We start from the raw sequence: 17,639 nt of genomic DNA, 5'->3' as shown, positions 1-17,639 counted from the left end.
AAGCTGCTGACTGAGCTGAGTGCAGGTAGAATGCATTTTAATTTAGAAATCTGTTCTTAACCTTTACAGAGTCGGAATGAATATATTGCTCACCTCAAGGACCAGTTGCAAGAGATGAAGGCAAAAACCAACATGGAGAATCGCTATATGAAGAGAAACACAGAACTGCAGATTTCCCAGACCCAGAAAAAATGTAGCAAAACAGAAGAGCTCTTGCTGGAAGAGATTGAGGTGATCACTGTTAATTAGGAATGAATCTAGTGACTGGCTTTCAAACTGTCGCTCCCGATATTTCAGCCGACAAAGGAGGTGCCAGAGGGAGACTTCCCTGATCCTTGTTCTCTGTCTCCAGCAACCCTAACGTTTGACGTAAAAGACAAAAATAGGATGAAGACTTGCTTTTTTACAAGCAGAGATTCTGATGGGGAATAGCCTACATCTCCTGATTTTTTGTAAGGACTTTGAAATTGGTTGTACTTTCTTCTCTTGGTCACTTTATCCTTATTTTATGAAGCCGCTTGCCATTTCTTCTGGTAATTATGGGGAGAGGGCAAAACAAGATACTCAGTAACTGCAGGTTTTTGCTGCTACTTTTCTTGCCCAGCCAGTATTTTTCATCCCACCATTAAGAAATACAAAATTTAGAGAGCTGAACTTCATGCACACCTAAATTTATATTAATAGAAATGAAAAGTCACAGTGAAAATTATCAGTAGAAAGAAGCAAGGGTAGACCCTCATTTTAGAGGAGAAAGGCTATTTTTGCCCCTGCATGGAACACATTCAGTTCATTCAGAGCAGTGTTTAAGAAATTTTGTCCTTAAGTCATAGAAATAACCTACTTCAAATAACATACATTTACATTAAGAAGACTCAAAACTTATTTCCAGATTTCTTTAAATCATACCCTCTCTTAAAGACATTTAATTTAATTAAAAATTTTAACATCTCTTTATATATCTCAGTACCAAACTTGTCATATTCTACTTAGAACTACAAATTTTCATTTCCAAATTACAAATAGTAACATGTTGTATACTTCCTGGAAACTATTTCTAAAAATAATCATTTGTGGAGGAAGCTAAATGGCTAAAAGAACAAGATGCTGGTGAGAAGGAGCAAACCTTAGTCAAGCATGTCATCTGCATGTAGTAGGAGGACTCCTTTCTTTGAGTGCCCTGCTTATCGGAAAGCTTATTTCCCAAGTGTGGCTTAAGACTATGACAGCAAACATTTTTTTTTGCACTCTGGAATATCCTTTTGTAGGCCTGAGAACCCTGTGCCCTTGAAGCACTGTTTCTCTCTTTAAATGGACATCACTTTCCAGGCAACAGGATTATGGCCCTCTTGCTCTGGGCTGTTGCCTGTGCCTAGCACAGTGCCAGACATGACTCAGATGTGTTGTGAACATGAATTGAATTCAGGGAAACTGAATTGCTGCTCTGGAGGAATCCTGTGGAATTCTTAGGATCCCAGCTGATAGGGAAAACTTGTACTACTGTCACAGCTATACCCCTAATCTTGAGAACTCACTTCCAGCCCTGTTGGGAAGAATTCTGATGTTGGTTTGTTATTTACAGAAACTACGGCTGAAAACTGAAGAAGAGAACCGAATTCATGCAGAGATTGAAGTGTTCCTTAGAAAGGAGCAGCAGGTGGGTCCCCAAACCTTTCTTATCCTCTGAAGTGTTTGTTTCCCACTTATAAAATGCCAAGGACAGCAAAACAATTTTTTTTAAGGAAAGAAAAATCGACCATAATCATACCAGCCTAATCAAAGAGCTATCTAGCCCATGTTTTCTGTATAAGTTATCCATCTGGATAAATGTTTTATAAAGCTGTAATTTGAGTACAGGTAAAATTTTGTCCTTTACCTTTATCACTTAGTATTATATAAGGCACTGTTTTCTTGTTCTTATATTGCCTCATAGTCATAATTTTAAATTTCCTGATTTTTTAAAATTATAAAAATAGCATTCTTAGTTGTGTGAAGATTTTTTTTTAATTGCCAATTGTTTTTTCACCCTTTTTTTCATTTTACTATAGTCTCCTTATAAAATAATTTTAAATGGTTTTATAATGTTCCACAGAGTAGTTATTCTATAATTTATTTGTTACTCTTTGTTCTGGATATTTAGGTTATTTTCAAAGTTTCATTATTGTAAATAATGCAGTAATGAAAGGTTGGCCCAAATTACTCTTTTCTTCATTGCAATTATTTGCTAAAAGTAAATCTCAAGCATGAGATTATTATTTAAGAGACTGGTATTTTGTGACTTTTGATAAATATTGCTAGTAGTCTGTTTTACACTGACATCAGCAATGGATACAGGTACTAATTTGAAGGTATCCTCAATGGAACTAACTGCTTTAGATATTTTTTTGAAGTCTGCTAGTTTAATGAGTTGTTTTATTTTGCATTTTTTTTTTTTTTTGCTTACTAAGGGAATTGACCATTTTTTCCACATATTTATTTACTCATTTTTTATTGTGTGAATTATGAAATTATTCACATAATTATATAAATTATGTGATTGAAATGGTTTGAATTAGTATTTCCAACTAGTAACAAAACAAGCTGAATGGAAGGAACCTTTCAAAGTATCTCTGTTGGCTGAATAAGGAAAAAAATTTTCAGCTTACTCATGGTATGGCCTCCCTTTGAGAAAGCTGATGAAGTTTTAGTAAATAATTCCAAATTTGTGGTTAAAGAAAGTGATTTCTAGATGCTGTCTCACAGGGCTTTACTGAAAAACATATCAGTAGGCTATTAGAACCTGTACCCCTGCAATTTCAGGATTATGAATCATGTTACCTACCTGAAATGTTAGATATAGATCAAGTATTTGATAACAGTAAGATGAGTTGGTAGATAAATGGATGTTGGATGGATAAAGTTAGTGTTACCCAGATCTTCAGCCTAATAACATAAGCAATACATAGATACTTTTTAATGAAAAATTTGAAACAGTGCAGAAATATATAGATTTTAAAAAGTGAAAGCTCTCTTAATTACTCCCTTTTCAAGTATTTCTTCCATATATTTTTTCATGTATGTTCTTGTGTATATACCTAAATGCTTACTTAGTATTTATTTATTTATATTTGTTTTTGACATAAATTGGATCATAGTATATATTTTTTCCCAGACCCAGTTTTTTAAAAAATTTGCATTGTCTTTAATTTTTTCTAAAGCAGTATACTTGCTGTATAATATGCCAAAGAGGGGATATATCAAGGTTTAGGCAACCATCTTTCTCTCAGTGGACATACGTCTAAGTGCATGGTATATTGAAAGGCTATTCATTTTTGTATATTGTTCTAGATTCCTTATGTCCCCTCATATTAGTTTTTAATGGCTTCTGACTTGGCTCATTTGGATTTTTCTAGGTAGAAAATCTTGCTGTTGTTGTCCAGTTGCTAAGTTGTATCCGACTCTGCAACCCCATGGACTGCAGCATGCCAGACTTTCTTTCCTGTCCTTCACTCTCTCCCTGAGTTTGCTCAGACTCATGTCCTTTGAGTCAATGATGCCATCCAACCATCTCATCCTCTGTCACCCCTTCTCCTATTGACTGTAAATAATAGCAGTTTCCTATTTTCCCTCTCATTATTTATATATCTGTTTCCATTTTGTGGCTTATTGTATACATTTAGAATAGCAAGTGTAATGTTTAGTAGTATTACTAAAGTAATAATGTGGCACTGTTTCTCTATTGTTGGTTTTAATGGTATTTCAGTCAATTCATTCATAGTCTTGACGAGTTTCTCATGTGCAAGTTAGGGTTCCTTTGGAAAAAATAGGATCCTGCAACTTGGAATGGGAATTCCTGGTATGTAATTTACATTCTTGAACCCCCAAGTCACCGTAAGCCTCTCTTGCTGGTGGAAGTAGCCTGCCCTCCTATGTCTGAGGAGATTAGTCTTATTTTCCCTGAAAACCCTGTGATAATAACTTCATCTGAGGCAGATGCCTTGAAAAGGCATGATATCTCTCAAGACCTAGTGCAATCACCCCTTTTGTCCGTTGTTCCATCACTAGAGTCAAATCTCAGCGGGTTCCAGGCTCATAGATAACTCAGATGACTATAACTGAGAAAGGCATAACTTACATTCTAAAAGAATTACAAGACTTTACTGATATATATTGGCATAAGCCCAGGAGACAGGTATGAGAATGGATTCTGAGGTTCTTGGGCCAAGAAAAGTAGAATAGAACACTGGATTGGGTTGAGTTCATTGATGTGGACCTGTTTACTAGAGATTCTGGATTTATGTGTTAGCTTGTGCAGCTGGAAGTGACTCTTAACAGTTTGCTTGATTGGTTAACTAAAATCTGGACTCATTTAATGAAGTGGAGATGTCAGTGCATCTTTGTCATAATATGGAGGAGAGAATTCAAAAGATTTAGGGAGATAGGAATACAATGTGAATTTATCATGTGTGGCCTAACATCCACTCAAACACCCACCTCTAAGAAGTTTCTGTGAGACACTTCTTCGTAGAAGACAGTTCTTTACTAATGCATTCAGTTCATTTCAGTTCGGTCGCTCAGTCGTGTCCGACTCTTTGTGACCCATGGACCGAGCATGCCAGGCCTCCCTATCCATCACCAACTCCCGGAGTTTACCCAAACTCATGTCCATTGAGTCGGTGATGCCATCCAACCACCCCATCCTCTGTCATCCCCTTCTCCTCCTGCCCTCAATCTTTCCTAGCATCAGGGTCTTTTCAAATGAGTCAGCTCTTCTCATCAGGTGGCCAAACTATTGGAGTTTCAGCTTCAACATCAGTCCTTCCAATGAACACCCAGGACTGATTTCCTTTAGGATGGACTGGTTGGATCTCCTTGCAGACCAAGGGACTCTCAAGAGTCTTCTCCAACACCACAGTTCAAAAGCATCAATTCTTTGGCGCTCAGCTTTCTTTATAGTCCAACTCTCACATCCATACATGACTACTGGAAAAACCATAGCCTTGACTAGACGGACCTTTGTTGGCAAAGTAATGTCTCTGCTTTTTAATATGCTGTCTAGGTTGGTCATAAATTTTCTTCCAAGGAATAAGCGTCTTTTAATTTCAAGGCTACAGTCACCATCTGCAGTGATTTTGGAGCCCCAAAAAATAAAGTCAGCCACTGTTTCCCCATCTATTTGCCATGAAGTGATGGGACCAGATGCCATGATCTTAGTTTTCTGAATGTTGAGCTTTAAGCCAACTTTTTCACTCTCCTCTTTCACCTTCATTAAGAGGCTCTTTAGTTCTCCTTCTCTTTCTGCCAAAAGGGTGGTGTCATCTGCATATCTGAGGTTATCGATATTTCTCCTGGCAGTCTTGATTCCAGCTTGTGCTTCTTCCAGCCCAGCGTTTCTCATGATGTACTCTGCATATAAATTAAATAAGCAGGGTGACAATATACAGCCTTGACATATTCCTTTCCCAATTTGGAACCAGTCTGTTGTTCCAGGTCCAGTTCTAACTGTTGCTTCCTGACGTGCATACAGATTTCTCAAGAGGCAGGTCAGGTGGTTGGGTATTTCCATCTCTTTCAGAATTTTCCCCAGTTTATTGTGATCCACACAGTCAAAGGCTTTTGCATAGTCAATAAAGCAGAAATAGGTATTTTTCTCTTGCTTTTTTGATGATCCAGCAGGTGTTGGCAATTTGATCTCTGGTTCCTCTGCCTTTTCTAAAACCAGCTTGAACATCTGGAAGTTGACAGTTCACTTGCTGTTGAAGCCTAGCTTGGAGACTTTTGAGCATTCCTTTATTAGCGTGTGAGATGAGTGCAATTGTGAGGTAGTTTGAGCATTCTTTGGCATTGCCTTTCTTTGGGATTGGAATGAAAACTGACCTTTTCCAGTCCTGTGGCCACTGCTGAGTCTTTCAAATTTTCTGGCATATTGAGTGCAGCACTTTCACAGCATCATCTTTGAGGATTTGAAATAGCTCAACTGGAATTCCATCACCTCCACTAGCTTTGTTCGTAGTGATGCTTCCTAAGACCCACTTGACTTGGATGCCTGGCTCTAGGTGAGTGATAACACCAACGTGATTATCTGGGTCATGAAGATCTTTCTTGTATAGTTCTTCTGTGTATTCTTGCCACCTCTTCTTAATATCTTCTGCTTTTGTTAGGTCCCTACCATTTCTGTCCTTTATTGAGCCCATCTTTGCATGAAATATTCCCTTGGTATCTCTAATTTTCTTGACGAGATCTCTAGTCTTTCCTATTCTATTGTTTTCCTCTATTTCTTTGCACTGATCGCTGAGGAAGGCTTTCTTATCTCTCCTTGCTATTCTTTGGAACTCTGCATTCAAATGGGTATATGTTTCCTTTTCTCCTGTGCCTTTTACCTCTTCTTTTCACAGCAATTTGTAAGTCCTCCTCAGACAGCCATTTTGACTTTTTGCATTTCTTTTTCTTGGGGACGGTCTTGATCCCTGTCTCCTGTACAATGTCACGAACCTCCGTCCATAGTTCATCAGGCACTCTGTCTTTCAGATCTAGTCCTTAAATCTATTTCTCACTTCCACTGTATAATCGTAAGGGATTTGATTTAGGTCATACCTGAATGGTCTAGTGGTTTTCCCTACTTTCTTCAATTTAAGTCTGAATTTGGCAATAAGGAGTTCATGATCTGAGTCACAGTCAGCTCCCGGTCTTGTTTTTGCTGACTGTATAGATCTTCTCCACCTTTGGCCGCAAAGAATATAATCAATCTGCTTTCGGTATTGACCATCTGGTGATGTCCATGTGTAGAGTCTTCTCTTGTGTTGTTGGAAGAGGGTGTTTGCTATGACCAGTGTGTTCTCTTGGCAAAACTCGGTTAGCCTTTGCCCTGCTTCATTCTGTACTCCAAGGCCAAATTTTCCTGTTACTCCAGGTGTTTCTTGACTTCCTACTTTTGCATCCCAGCCCCCTATAATGAAAAGAACATCTTTTTTGGGTGTTAGTTCTAAAAGGTCTTGTAGGTCTTCATAGAACCATTCAACTTCAGCTTCTTAGTTAGGGGAAATCCTGCATCCTTGAAAAGCCCTGTGATTGCTTTCTTATGTAGGCCGGGTAAGACCATGGGTGATACCACTCCTGATTTCAGTGGAGTTGATAGGATCATGAGTGCCAGAGGACATGTGGCTGCACTTAACTACAGGGAGGTACTGGGATAAAGCATTACTTGATCTATACAACAGAGAAAAAGTCCAAATCTAGTAGCTAAAAACTTGATTTGAGTCACCACAATGAAGAGTCATGGCCTCTCACCCAGTTTCCAAACTAAGTAAATTCACAGACCCAGAGCCCCTTAATTGAGGGCAGCAGGTCCCCCTGAAGGTGAACTCACCTGAAGGTGAACTCAGCAGCAATTGTTCACTTGTACAAGTACAGCAAGTGAATCTTCCTCTAAGCCTTACCCAAGGGACCTACTTATTAGAGTGAGTATGACTGGAAAAAAGAAAATACCCAGACCTTTTGAGGTTACTAAACACTGGCTCTGAATTTATGCTAATTCCTGGGGATTCAAGACAACACTGTGGACCCTCTCAAAATGGGCAATTATGATGGTCAGGTGATAGATGAAGACTTAAGTCTGATTTACTCTGGGCTCATTTTGCTATGGATCCACCTTGTGGTTATTTCCCCCAGTTACTGAATATATGGTTGGAGTAAGACATACTTGGTAACAGAATTTTCACCTTTGCTCCTGATTCATGGAGTGAGGGCCATTATGATAGGAAGGGCCTAGTAGAAGCCTTTGGGCCTTCCCATCCCTACCAAGATAGTGAACATAAGCAGTACTATAGTCTCAGTGTAACTGCTGAAATTAATGCCAACATCAAAGGCTTCAAAGTGGAGATAGTGACATTTATCACATTCCCATTCAAGTCAGCTGTTTGGCCTGTGCGGTTGAATGATCTTGGAGAGTGACTGTGGACTAATGTAAATATAATCAAATGGTGACTCCAACTGCAGATACTGTTCCAGATGTCATATCTTTACTGGAGAAAATCTTGAATGGCAGCTATTAACTTGACTAACCCCCCTGTCTCCAAACTCATTTGGAAAAACCTGCAGAAGCAGTTTGCTTTTACCTGGCTGGGCCAGCAGTACACACTCACAGTCACATCAGGGCTGTGTCGTTTCTGCTTTCTCTGCCACATTATGGTCTGCAGAGATTATTGCCTGCTTTGACTTTCCACAAGACACCCTAGTAGTTTACTGCATTATGCTGATTGTATCTGATGAACAGAAGAAGCAAGGATTTTAGATGACTTAGTGAGACACATATACTAATTCTGTATCATTATCATTCAGTTTGGGGACAGAAACCACATTGGTAATTTGAGCAGGGAACATATTAAAGAAGAATCATTAACTGCTAATAAGGGATTGGCTAAAAAGGAGGGATACAAGAGAACTCTAGGGCTGGAGGACAGTATCCAAGAGAGGAATAAACAGATATTTGCTTTGTTGCCTGGGTCAGAGCTGGCTTACAGCTAGTGGGGTAAAACTTGCAAGCAGGGAACCGTAGAATGTGTTTGGCAAGCAAGACTCTGTCTGTTGTGTTAGTAAAACTTGGTGAACAAGTGCCATCGAGTATGTCACATCCACGACACCATCAGCTGTGCCCAGAAACAAAGGAGGAAGCCCACAGGAACCAAGGAGAGAAGCTCTTTTGTCATGTCCCTCTACTACCCTCTACTGACAAAGCTGAATATTGTGCGAGTTTGCAGAAAGAAGTGTTGGCTGCAATCATCCAGTTTTACAAAGCTGGTCAGTGAAGGATGATTTGGAATTGAGAGGCAATAAATTGATAACTGACACAAATGGGGATATTATGACATTTGGACTGTAGGTTTATGGTAGGGAAACCTTATCACGTTAATAAAGTTTCCTTTTAGTCAAATCTTGCTAAGTTTTTTTTCCTTATTCAGGAATGAAGATTGAGTTTTATGAGATGGATTTTTTTTAATCCATTGGGAAGATATGATTTCTTTTAATGTGTTAATAAGTTAAAATACATTAATAGACTTGTTGATGTTGAATCATCTTTAAATTTGGGGGATAAATCTACTTTGTTCATAATTTATGATTCTTTTACTAGACTGTTAGAATTATAGATTTTTATTTTGTATTTATGTATTCCATAAATGAGATTATTCTATAGATTTATTTTTGGTGCTTCTTTGTTGTACTGTGATCAGTTATGCTAGCTAACTTAATAGAAATAGAACAAAATAGATTATTACCTGTTCCTTGAAACTGGTAAAATTCAGTCATAAACAGTCTGGTTGGGTAAAGGAGAGATGTTTGGCTCCCTTTTCTGTTTCTTTAATGATTATTGATGTCTTTACTTAAAAAAAAACTCTTTTTGAGTCATTTTTGGTAACTTATGTCTTCCTGGAAGTAATCCATTTCGTCAAAACATTCATTTTGAATTTATTAGTACAAAGATATGCGCTGTAGTCTCTTACAACTTAAATTTTCTGTTATTTCTGAACTTCTCTTTTCCATCCTTTAAAAAGTTTCTGTCTTCTCTGTTTATTGCTAAGACTTGTCAAAGGTTTGACCACATTTTAATGTTTTTTTCTTTTCCAAGTAGAAGCTTCAGCATCCCTGAAGTTTCCCTCCCACCCCATTCCCAATCAATAAACCAACAATCCCCCCCAAAGTAACCATTATTCTGACTTCTTTCCCTATAGAACAGTCATGCTTGTTCTTGAACCTCATATACATGATTTCATACAGTATATACTGTTTCATGTCTGGCCACATCTTAATGTTTGTTTTTTTTTCTTCCAAATAGAAGCTTGAGGAGAAGCTAGAGTTCTGGATGGAGAAATTTGATAAGGACACAGAAATGAAACAGAATGAACTAAATGCCCTAAAATCTGCTAAGGCCAGTGACTTAGCACACCTTCAAGAACTTGCAAAGACGGTAAGGAAGGGGGAGTCTCAATGGCATTAAGGCAGAGCACGGAGGAGTGGGTGGGAGCGAAGCTGCAGTAGCTGGGGTACAATTTTTGGTCACAAAGTGGATGTGTGCCTGTCAACCACTGGGATTCTTTTCCAATGATGATGATGATGATGATGTCCTCGTTGATGGGACAATAACAGCAGCAGCTGACACTTGATAGGGCTTAATCTGGCCTGGGCACTTTTCTAGTATTTTACTTTTTTTTTTTCAGTTGGTCAAGTCGTGCCCAACTCTTTGTGACCCCATGGACTATACAGTCCATGGAATACTCCAGGCCAGAATACTGGAGTGGGTAACTTTTCCCTTCTCCAGGGGATCTTCCCAACCCAGGGATCAAACCCAGGTTTACATACATAACTTATTTTAACACTATTCCAAACCCCCTTGAGCTAGATACTGTTTTAATTTCTACTTTAAGATCTCTGAAGATAATTTATAAATGATTTATAAAAACCTTCTGATTATGGTTTCATCATTGAATAAGTGTAGAACTTCTCAAATTTCTTTTCAAGGATGATTATTTGTATGTGTGCCTTGTTAGTTTTTTATTACATTATTTTGATGTCATTAGCCACATATCAAGTTAGTATTTCATTTTTATTAGAAGACTTTAAAGCAAATTTATTCAAGCTGAAAAAATTCGGGGGACAATTATAAAGCTTACGTGAATACTGACAATATAGGAATCAAGTAAATTTTTTCTTTTTTGGACGGTTTAATTTGGTATGGTTAATTTTAAAGTTTTTTATTAAAAAGGTAGGGCTGGGGAATTCTCTGGTTGCCTAGTAGTTAGAATTCTGGGCTTTCACTGCCTTGGCCCTGGGCTCAGTCCCTGGTGGGAGAACTGAGATCCTGCAAGCGATGTGGCGTGAACAAAAGCAGGTCTGGGTGGGCCACAGCTTCCCTGGGTCCTGTAACACACGATTAATGTCTACTTTTGCAGATAAGGGAATATGAACAAGTCATCATTGAAGATCGTATAGAAAAGGAGAAGACCCGGAAGAAGAGAGAACAGGATGACTTGGAACTGAGGAGCATCATAAAGGTAAAAAATCACACTTTGCATCTTGGGGCCTTTTCAATTTTGTAACTGGCTGAACACTGAGGAATGCAAAGCACCTCTCGTTTATTATCAAACACAGAACAGGAGATCTGTGAGGAAGCATGACCTAATCATTGGAATTTGCCATAGTCCATGGTGCAGGGAGACAGTTAAGAGGACATGCCCCCCAGTTTTTAATCTGGGAAAGAAGAGGTGGTTAACAGTGGAAGCAAAGCCTAGACCTTGTGCCCAGAGGTCAAACTTATAAATACTATTTCTAATCAATAGAGCTCTTAGAAGAATTTTTTAATATCCCACTGCTTCTTAAGATCCTATTTATGTTAGCCAAGACTATCTGCTAGGTTTTGATAAGAGTTTTTCTCAAAAAAGGTGAAAGTGTAAGTAATAGTTCAGAAACAAAAGTTTTATATGAACTTGTATTTATTAGTGATGATGAAACTGGCAAGTCAGATTTTGGGAAATCGTTTCAAGCAAATATAAGATCAGCTGCACTGAAACTGTACTGTTGAGGATTGCCCTTCTCTCTGAAAGAGCATCTGCTGAGACCCTGTGGTGTGCAAACCGTGGTTTGGGATGTATATTAGGGGATGAACTAAGGAAGTAAGCTTTAAAGTGTAATACATTCAGGACCAGGTATTTAAACTCAAACTTGAGCTTTCCATTAGGAGAGAGTCACATGTATAGTTAGCAAGTGTTTATTGAGCTTCTATGGTGTTTTCTATTTGTTGAGTTTCCTCGATTTAGAGCAAAACTGTAAGAAAAAAAAGTAGCTGAAGTAGCTGAAGACCATTTTTGTTTTCATTAGTGGATTTGCTCTGTCTTTGGGGTTTAGTCTGATTTTAAAGCAGCTCAGACTGTATTCAGAACAGTTGTATCTAGTGACCAAGATATTCAAGGGAGTTAACTAAATCCTTTTTGAAGGTGAGTTTTGATCCTTAAACATCTGTTTCTGCTTTATTGACTATGCCAAAGCCTTTGACAGTGTGGATCACAATAAACTGTGGAAAATTCTTAAAGAGCAACAGATAGAACTGGACATGGAACAACAGACTGGTTCCAAATAGGAAAAGAAGTACATCAAGGCTGTATATTGTCACCCTGCTTATTTAACTTACATGCAGAGTACATCATGAGAAACGCTGGGCTGGAAGAAGCACAAGCTGGAATCAAGATTGCCAGGAGAAATATCAATAACCTCAGATATGCAGATGACACCACCCTTTTGGCAGCAAGAGAAGAAGAACTAAAGAGCCTCTTAATGAAGGTGAAAGAGGAGAGTGAAAAAGTTGGCTTAAAGCTCAACATTCAGAAAACTAAGATCATGGCATCTGGTCCCATCACTTCATGGCAAATAGATGGGGAAACAGTGGCTGACTTTATTTTGGGGGGTTCCAAAATCACTGCAGATGGTGACTGTAGCCTTGAAATTAAAAGACGCTTATTCCTTGGAAGAAAATTTATGACCAACCTAGACAGCATATTGAAAAGCAGAGGCATTACTTTGCCAACAAAGGTCCGTCTAGTCAAGGCTATGGTTTTTCCAGTAGTCATGTATGGATGTGAGAGTTGGACTATAAAGAAAGCTGAGCGCCAAAGAATTGATGCTTTTGAACTGTGGTGTTGGAGAAGACTCTTGAGAGTCCCTTGGTCTGCAAGGAGATCCAACCAGTCCATCCTAAAGGAAATCAGTCCTGGGTGTTCATTGGAAGGACTGATGTTGAAGCTGAAACTCCAATAGTTTGGCCACCTGATGAGAAGAGCTGACTCAGTGGAAAAGACCCTGATGCTGGGAAAGATTGAGGGCAGGAGGAGAAGGGGATGACAGAGGATGAGGTGGTTGGATGGCATCACTGACTCAATGGACATGGGTGTGGGTGGACTCCGGGAGTTGGTGATGGACAGGGAGGCCTGGCGTACTGCGGTTCATGGGGTCACAAAGAGTCAGACACGACTGAGTGACTGAACTGAACTGAATCAATCATTAGAGATTGAAATGCACCAGGAAACCTATTGAATCATCTATAGTTTAGTTTATCTGCACATTTTTGACTGAGTTACCTATGGTTCAGGTAACTAGCATCCCTTTTGGAGCAAATGGTTTTTAGATTTGGGGAACTTGAATGTTCATAAAGAGCAGCAGTACAAGACAATCAGGTTTCTACACGCAAAGCAGTCAGGCCTAATCATATTCCTTTTTACTCCTTGAGAACTTGAGTGTAGGATTTCAAGCTGCAGATCACACTAGCACTGCTCTACAGCATGCTTGGCCATTTCTGTGTCTCAGAGACCATCTTCACATGTTAAGTTTATGAAAAAACAATCCCCTTACACAGAAAAAAAAAAAAAAAATGCAGCTTGTCAGGCATACTACAAAGTATACTCACTTCCCTGTTCTCTTTCAGCTCCAGGCCTGGTGGCGAGGCACTGTGGTGCGGAGAGAAATTGGTGGTTTCAAAATGCCTAAGGACAAAGATGACAGCAAGGATGGAAAAGGCAAAGGCAAAGAGAAGAACAAGAGGAGAGGCAAGAAGTGATCAAGTTATCTTTTCTGTTGGTGCTCTGGAGATGGGAAGGAGGACCTGAAGGGAGTTAAGAAATATCTTTTACCATCATGGATTAACTCATCTATGGGTTGTTTCTTATTTGGATACTCCTAGGTGAGGCTTGGTTATACTAGGTCACTTTGCCTGCTATACTAGTTTTCAAACCCTGAATTAGGATTATACTGTGATTTAGGGCTTCTTCATAACTCGAAAAAAAAAAAAAAAAAACTGCTGGGAAGAAGTATTTCTAGAAGTCTTGTGAAGATTCCTTTTGCTCTTGCTCACCAGAAAAAAACAAAAAGGACATAATCTTAGTTATAGTGTTGCATTAAAACGTCAGTAATTCCTGTAACGTCTCTGATTCTGACTATTCAATTTGCCTATTGTGAAAAATGATAATTAGTGTAAAAGCAAAAGTGAGGTGTTCAGTAGGAACTACAAGGTGACGTTTATCAAGTGTCTAGCATAATACATACGCAGTAAAGTTTTAATAAAGGTTGGTGCTTGCCTTTTAAATTTATTATCACTTTATTGTTTTTTATGGGGAATGTCACATAAGAACATATATCTTATTATAAGCTGCTTCAGCTCCTTTTCTGGGAAATAGGTGGGGATATAAATGATAAATGGAAGATAGAAATGAGATGTCAGGATATACAACCCATACATAGGAAAGACAGGCGATATAGGTGAGTGGGGAGATGAGTTTGGAGATATTTTTGATAAGTGAGATACTAGGGCCTATAGCTGCTTTGTTTATTACTCAGTGACTGTCATTTTATGGGGTATTAAGACTGAAAAAGGTAACGCATGTGAAACTCCTAACCTGTGCCTGGCACAACAAGCTTAGTCATGTTCTTTTAAAAGAACATGAGCCCACTCATGGGGTCACTGTTGGCTCGATTAATCAGAACAGAACTGTCTTAGAACATTAAGACAATTACAGAACAGTTGGAAATTTCTGAGAAAAGCGTTCCAGATATGTAATATTTCAAAATTAAGCCATTTCTAACTCCAAATATAAGACAATACTTGTATCTACACTTCCTTAAAAAAGTACATTTTGATCTCAAGGGGCTATTACGAGTTTCTACCAATGTTCCATCAGAGAATTTACCCTTTTATTTTCCAAGGAAACCATGCTTTAGATATGAACATTTTCACATCAGCCTTTATTTCATGCTATTGAAGTGGTGTCTTTTATTTTAATGTCAATATGTAAAGTGGTATACAGGCAATTTAAAATAACATACATGATACTGACATATTTATTCTTAGAACTTATGCATTATATTTACACACATACAAATATAGGACAGTGTTTTACAAAATTTTTTTACTAATTACATGTTTATAACATTTTCAGAAATAAAATGAAATCTGCTATAAACCATCTTATTGCAATATGTATATAAAAAGTTTCTAAATATCCATGTTTTCCTTCATTTCTATAACCATTTAAGCGCTTAGTTTTAAAAAATTCATCATACTCATCAGCATAGTCATATATCATTAGTCACTGCTGGACTGTTACCAAGTAGAGAAATCAGACTCCTTGATTAGCTGTGAAGCTGTATTTTCAAAAGCTATTAAGGAAAGTGACCTACCGCTACTGAGTGTCCTACTCTATTCTAGTCAAATACACAAGCCCCTCCTCTCATGAGCTGTTTCCAGAGAAAACTGTTTGGCGTGCTAAGCAAGTATGAATTTGAAAGCCCAGAAACCTGCTGGCTTAAAATCTCCACAGCTGACAGGGGCCCTGGTGGGCAGGCACTCAGCCTTTTCTTCATTCACTCTTCAGTGTTGGGACGCTTGTGCTTCAGTAGGAAGCTCATAAAAGGTCAGGTGGATGTGTTACAAAGTCATCTTCAGCTTATGTTAGAGTCTAGCAAGGCTAAATGTTAAATTTCCTTTCCAGCTTAAAAAAAAAGAGGTACATACAAAATACTGAGTACAAAAATTTTCCAACATGACTTGTTTTGCATCTTGACATAGAAAAGACATTTAATATATTTTACATTTTTCTTTCATTATTAACCAGAACTGTACACAAATACTTTCTAACAATTCAAACATAAATTTGAATTAGTTTGATAAAATATATGAATAAGGTTTCATGCTAAGTATAAAATTTGAAATAAATTAAAAATTCCAATTATTCTCATGGGAAAATTAATCACAAATGTTCCAAATGTTGCATTGTGTATATTAACTGGGATTATTCCTTGCATATGTGACAAATAGTGTCCTTTGCTGAGTTTCATTTCAAATTGTTCTCTATAATCTGGAGATTACACTGAGGTTTAACATTGACTAGAAGTAAAAATACTTAAATTCTAAACAAGCTGTATGATTGGTGGGTCTGTTTGGAACTGTAAATATAATGGGGTCTGGTTCTAAGCACCTAAAATACATTTTACTTTTGCAAAGACCCTGAAGGATTGGGCTTTGAGCTCAGATGTTTTGTATTATATAAGGTTAAACCTGTGATGACAAGGAGAAAACATTACTTTGATCAGATACACAACATGATTTTATCCAAAGTTACTTTTAGATGCTGCTACATGATAAAAAAGAGAGGACATTATGCTTAAATGCATGCACTGGTAAAGAAACTCCAGAACAATTAACAACAGGAAAAAACCTAGATAACTAGTATCACTTACTCTATTTACTTGGTTTACAAAGGCAGTGAATACCAGAAGATATCACTGACAACTAAAAGGGGCTCAAAATATAGGGGGAAAAAGACCCAAGTGGCTTAGATTTGAATAAAGGTTTTGTGTTGTCTGAGCCTTGGGTCCTTTTACTGCACCCACAGTTTGGTAATAAGGCACTGGTTGGGGAGCTAGATAAAAAGACAGCAGCTGTTTTAAAATGCTACAAGTGCTTTAATTCAGCTACAGAAACTGGCTGTTAGCTGAAAGAAATATAAGAAATTTGGCTTTTCCTTTATTTTCATAATCATCCATTAGTTGGGGAGCTAGAAGTGAATCTGCCGTGTGTGACTGGAAGATGTTCGCAGATCCAGGTATCCTGGGAGCAGCCTGGGGGGAGGGGAGAAGGAGTGTGCTCAGAGAAGTCAATACACAGGATGCAGAGTGTCACATACTACCAGCCTGAAGATCTGGAACCTGTGTGTAGAGTGCTTGATTAGAATAACACTGGGATGATATATGGATCCAACCTCTAAGTGGTGCTAGGGGGAGACCTAGGACACTGGCCTTAAATACCACAGTATTTGTTTCATTGGTTCACTATGCAAAATCTGGAGTGTTTACATGTTTTTTTTTTTGGACAGAACAGTCCAAGTATAATACAGCTTTTGATCTTAAATGTGGCAGAGAAACACTGTGGAGACATCACTCCCCCAAATGATACAAATATCTAGTTTGGAACAATGGTCTTCACTACATGGAACACCTAGAATGGTTGTTGAAATGCAGATACCCAGGCTCACTGTAGACCCACTGAATGGGAATTTGTATTTTAACAAATTCTCCAGGAGATTCTAATGAACAACCACGTTTAGAAACCTGTGGATTCCAGAGGGTTTGGAAACAGGTAAAAATAAAAGCATGTCTGTGCCTTCCAGATAGCCAAATACCCTTCCGAGAAGTCCGTCTTCAGTATATAAAAGAGCCCACTCTAGAAAAGCACAGCCAGGCTGGGCATCAGTGTTGGGTTCTCAGTAATGAAGTTTCATTTGTGAAAACCAACCATGTCTTCATAAACAATTCAATGCAAGTGGATATAACCTCCCCTAAAATGGAGAAATGAAGCGAAATATTCCTGTTAGGAATCATGGAAACAGTCCCTTTTAAGAACACGTAAGAGCTTTGTTAAGCAGACGGCGGGCAGCAGCAGTCACGCTGTCCTGTTCCATTTTGGCCAGGCCAATGCCCAAGGTGCTGGGAGTCCTTACACAGCAGATAACTGGTGTTGCTGCTGCTGCTGCTTGGGTGGGGCAAGTTCCAGGAGAGCCTGGACCGTCACGGCAACCTGGCTCAAACCTTTCTCTTCTAAAATGTGGAGAGGCAAACATAATTGCTCCTGA

At 38.4% G+C, this 17,639-nt stretch overlaps 2 protein-coding genes across 7 annotated transcripts in view; one reads left to right on the top strand and one right to left on the bottom strand.

The window, feature by feature from the left end:
- IQCG (IQ motif containing G) overlaps positions 1-13,783 on the top strand; it is a 42,182-nt gene extending 28,399 nt beyond the window's left edge. The window contains exons 7-11 of the mRNA XM_061167931.1: positions 70-231; positions 1,580-1,654; positions 9,806-9,937; positions 10,920-11,021; positions 13,442-13,783. Coding sequence (XP_061023914.1) covers positions 70-231; positions 1,580-1,654; positions 9,806-9,937; positions 10,920-11,021; positions 13,442-13,573 — 603 coding nt within the window. The 3' untranslated portion in view covers positions 13,574-13,783. The remainder of the gene's footprint in view (positions 1-69; positions 232-1,579; positions 1,655-9,805; positions 9,938-10,919; positions 11,022-13,441) is intronic.
- Positions 13,784-14,733: 950 nt separating this feature from the next.
- The window catches only part of LRCH3 (leucine rich repeats and calponin homology domain containing 3), a 99,679-nt gene continuing 96,773 nt past the window's right edge, over positions 14,734-17,639 (bottom strand). For 5 of the 6 annotated variants that reach the window (XM_061166953.1, XM_061166956.1, XM_061166955.1 and 2 more), the window contains one exon: positions 14,734-17,635. In XM_061166953.1, coding sequence (XP_061022936.1) covers positions 17,504-17,635 — 132 coding nt within the window. In that variant the 3' untranslated portion in view covers positions 14,734-17,503. The remainder of the gene's footprint in view (positions 17,636-17,639) is intronic. The other variant, XR_009696983.1, reaches the window with a different exon arrangement.

The sequence above is a fragment of the Dama dama genome, chromosome 19 (assembly GCF_033118175.1).
Source record: "Dama dama isolate Ldn47 chromosome 19, ASM3311817v1, whole genome shotgun sequence".
Classification (NCBI taxonomy): Eukaryota; Metazoa; Chordata; class Mammalia; order Artiodactyla; family Cervidae; genus Dama; species Dama dama.
The sequence above is the reverse complement of the archived record's forward strand: the minus strand, read 5'-3'. Positions and strand labels throughout refer to the sequence as shown.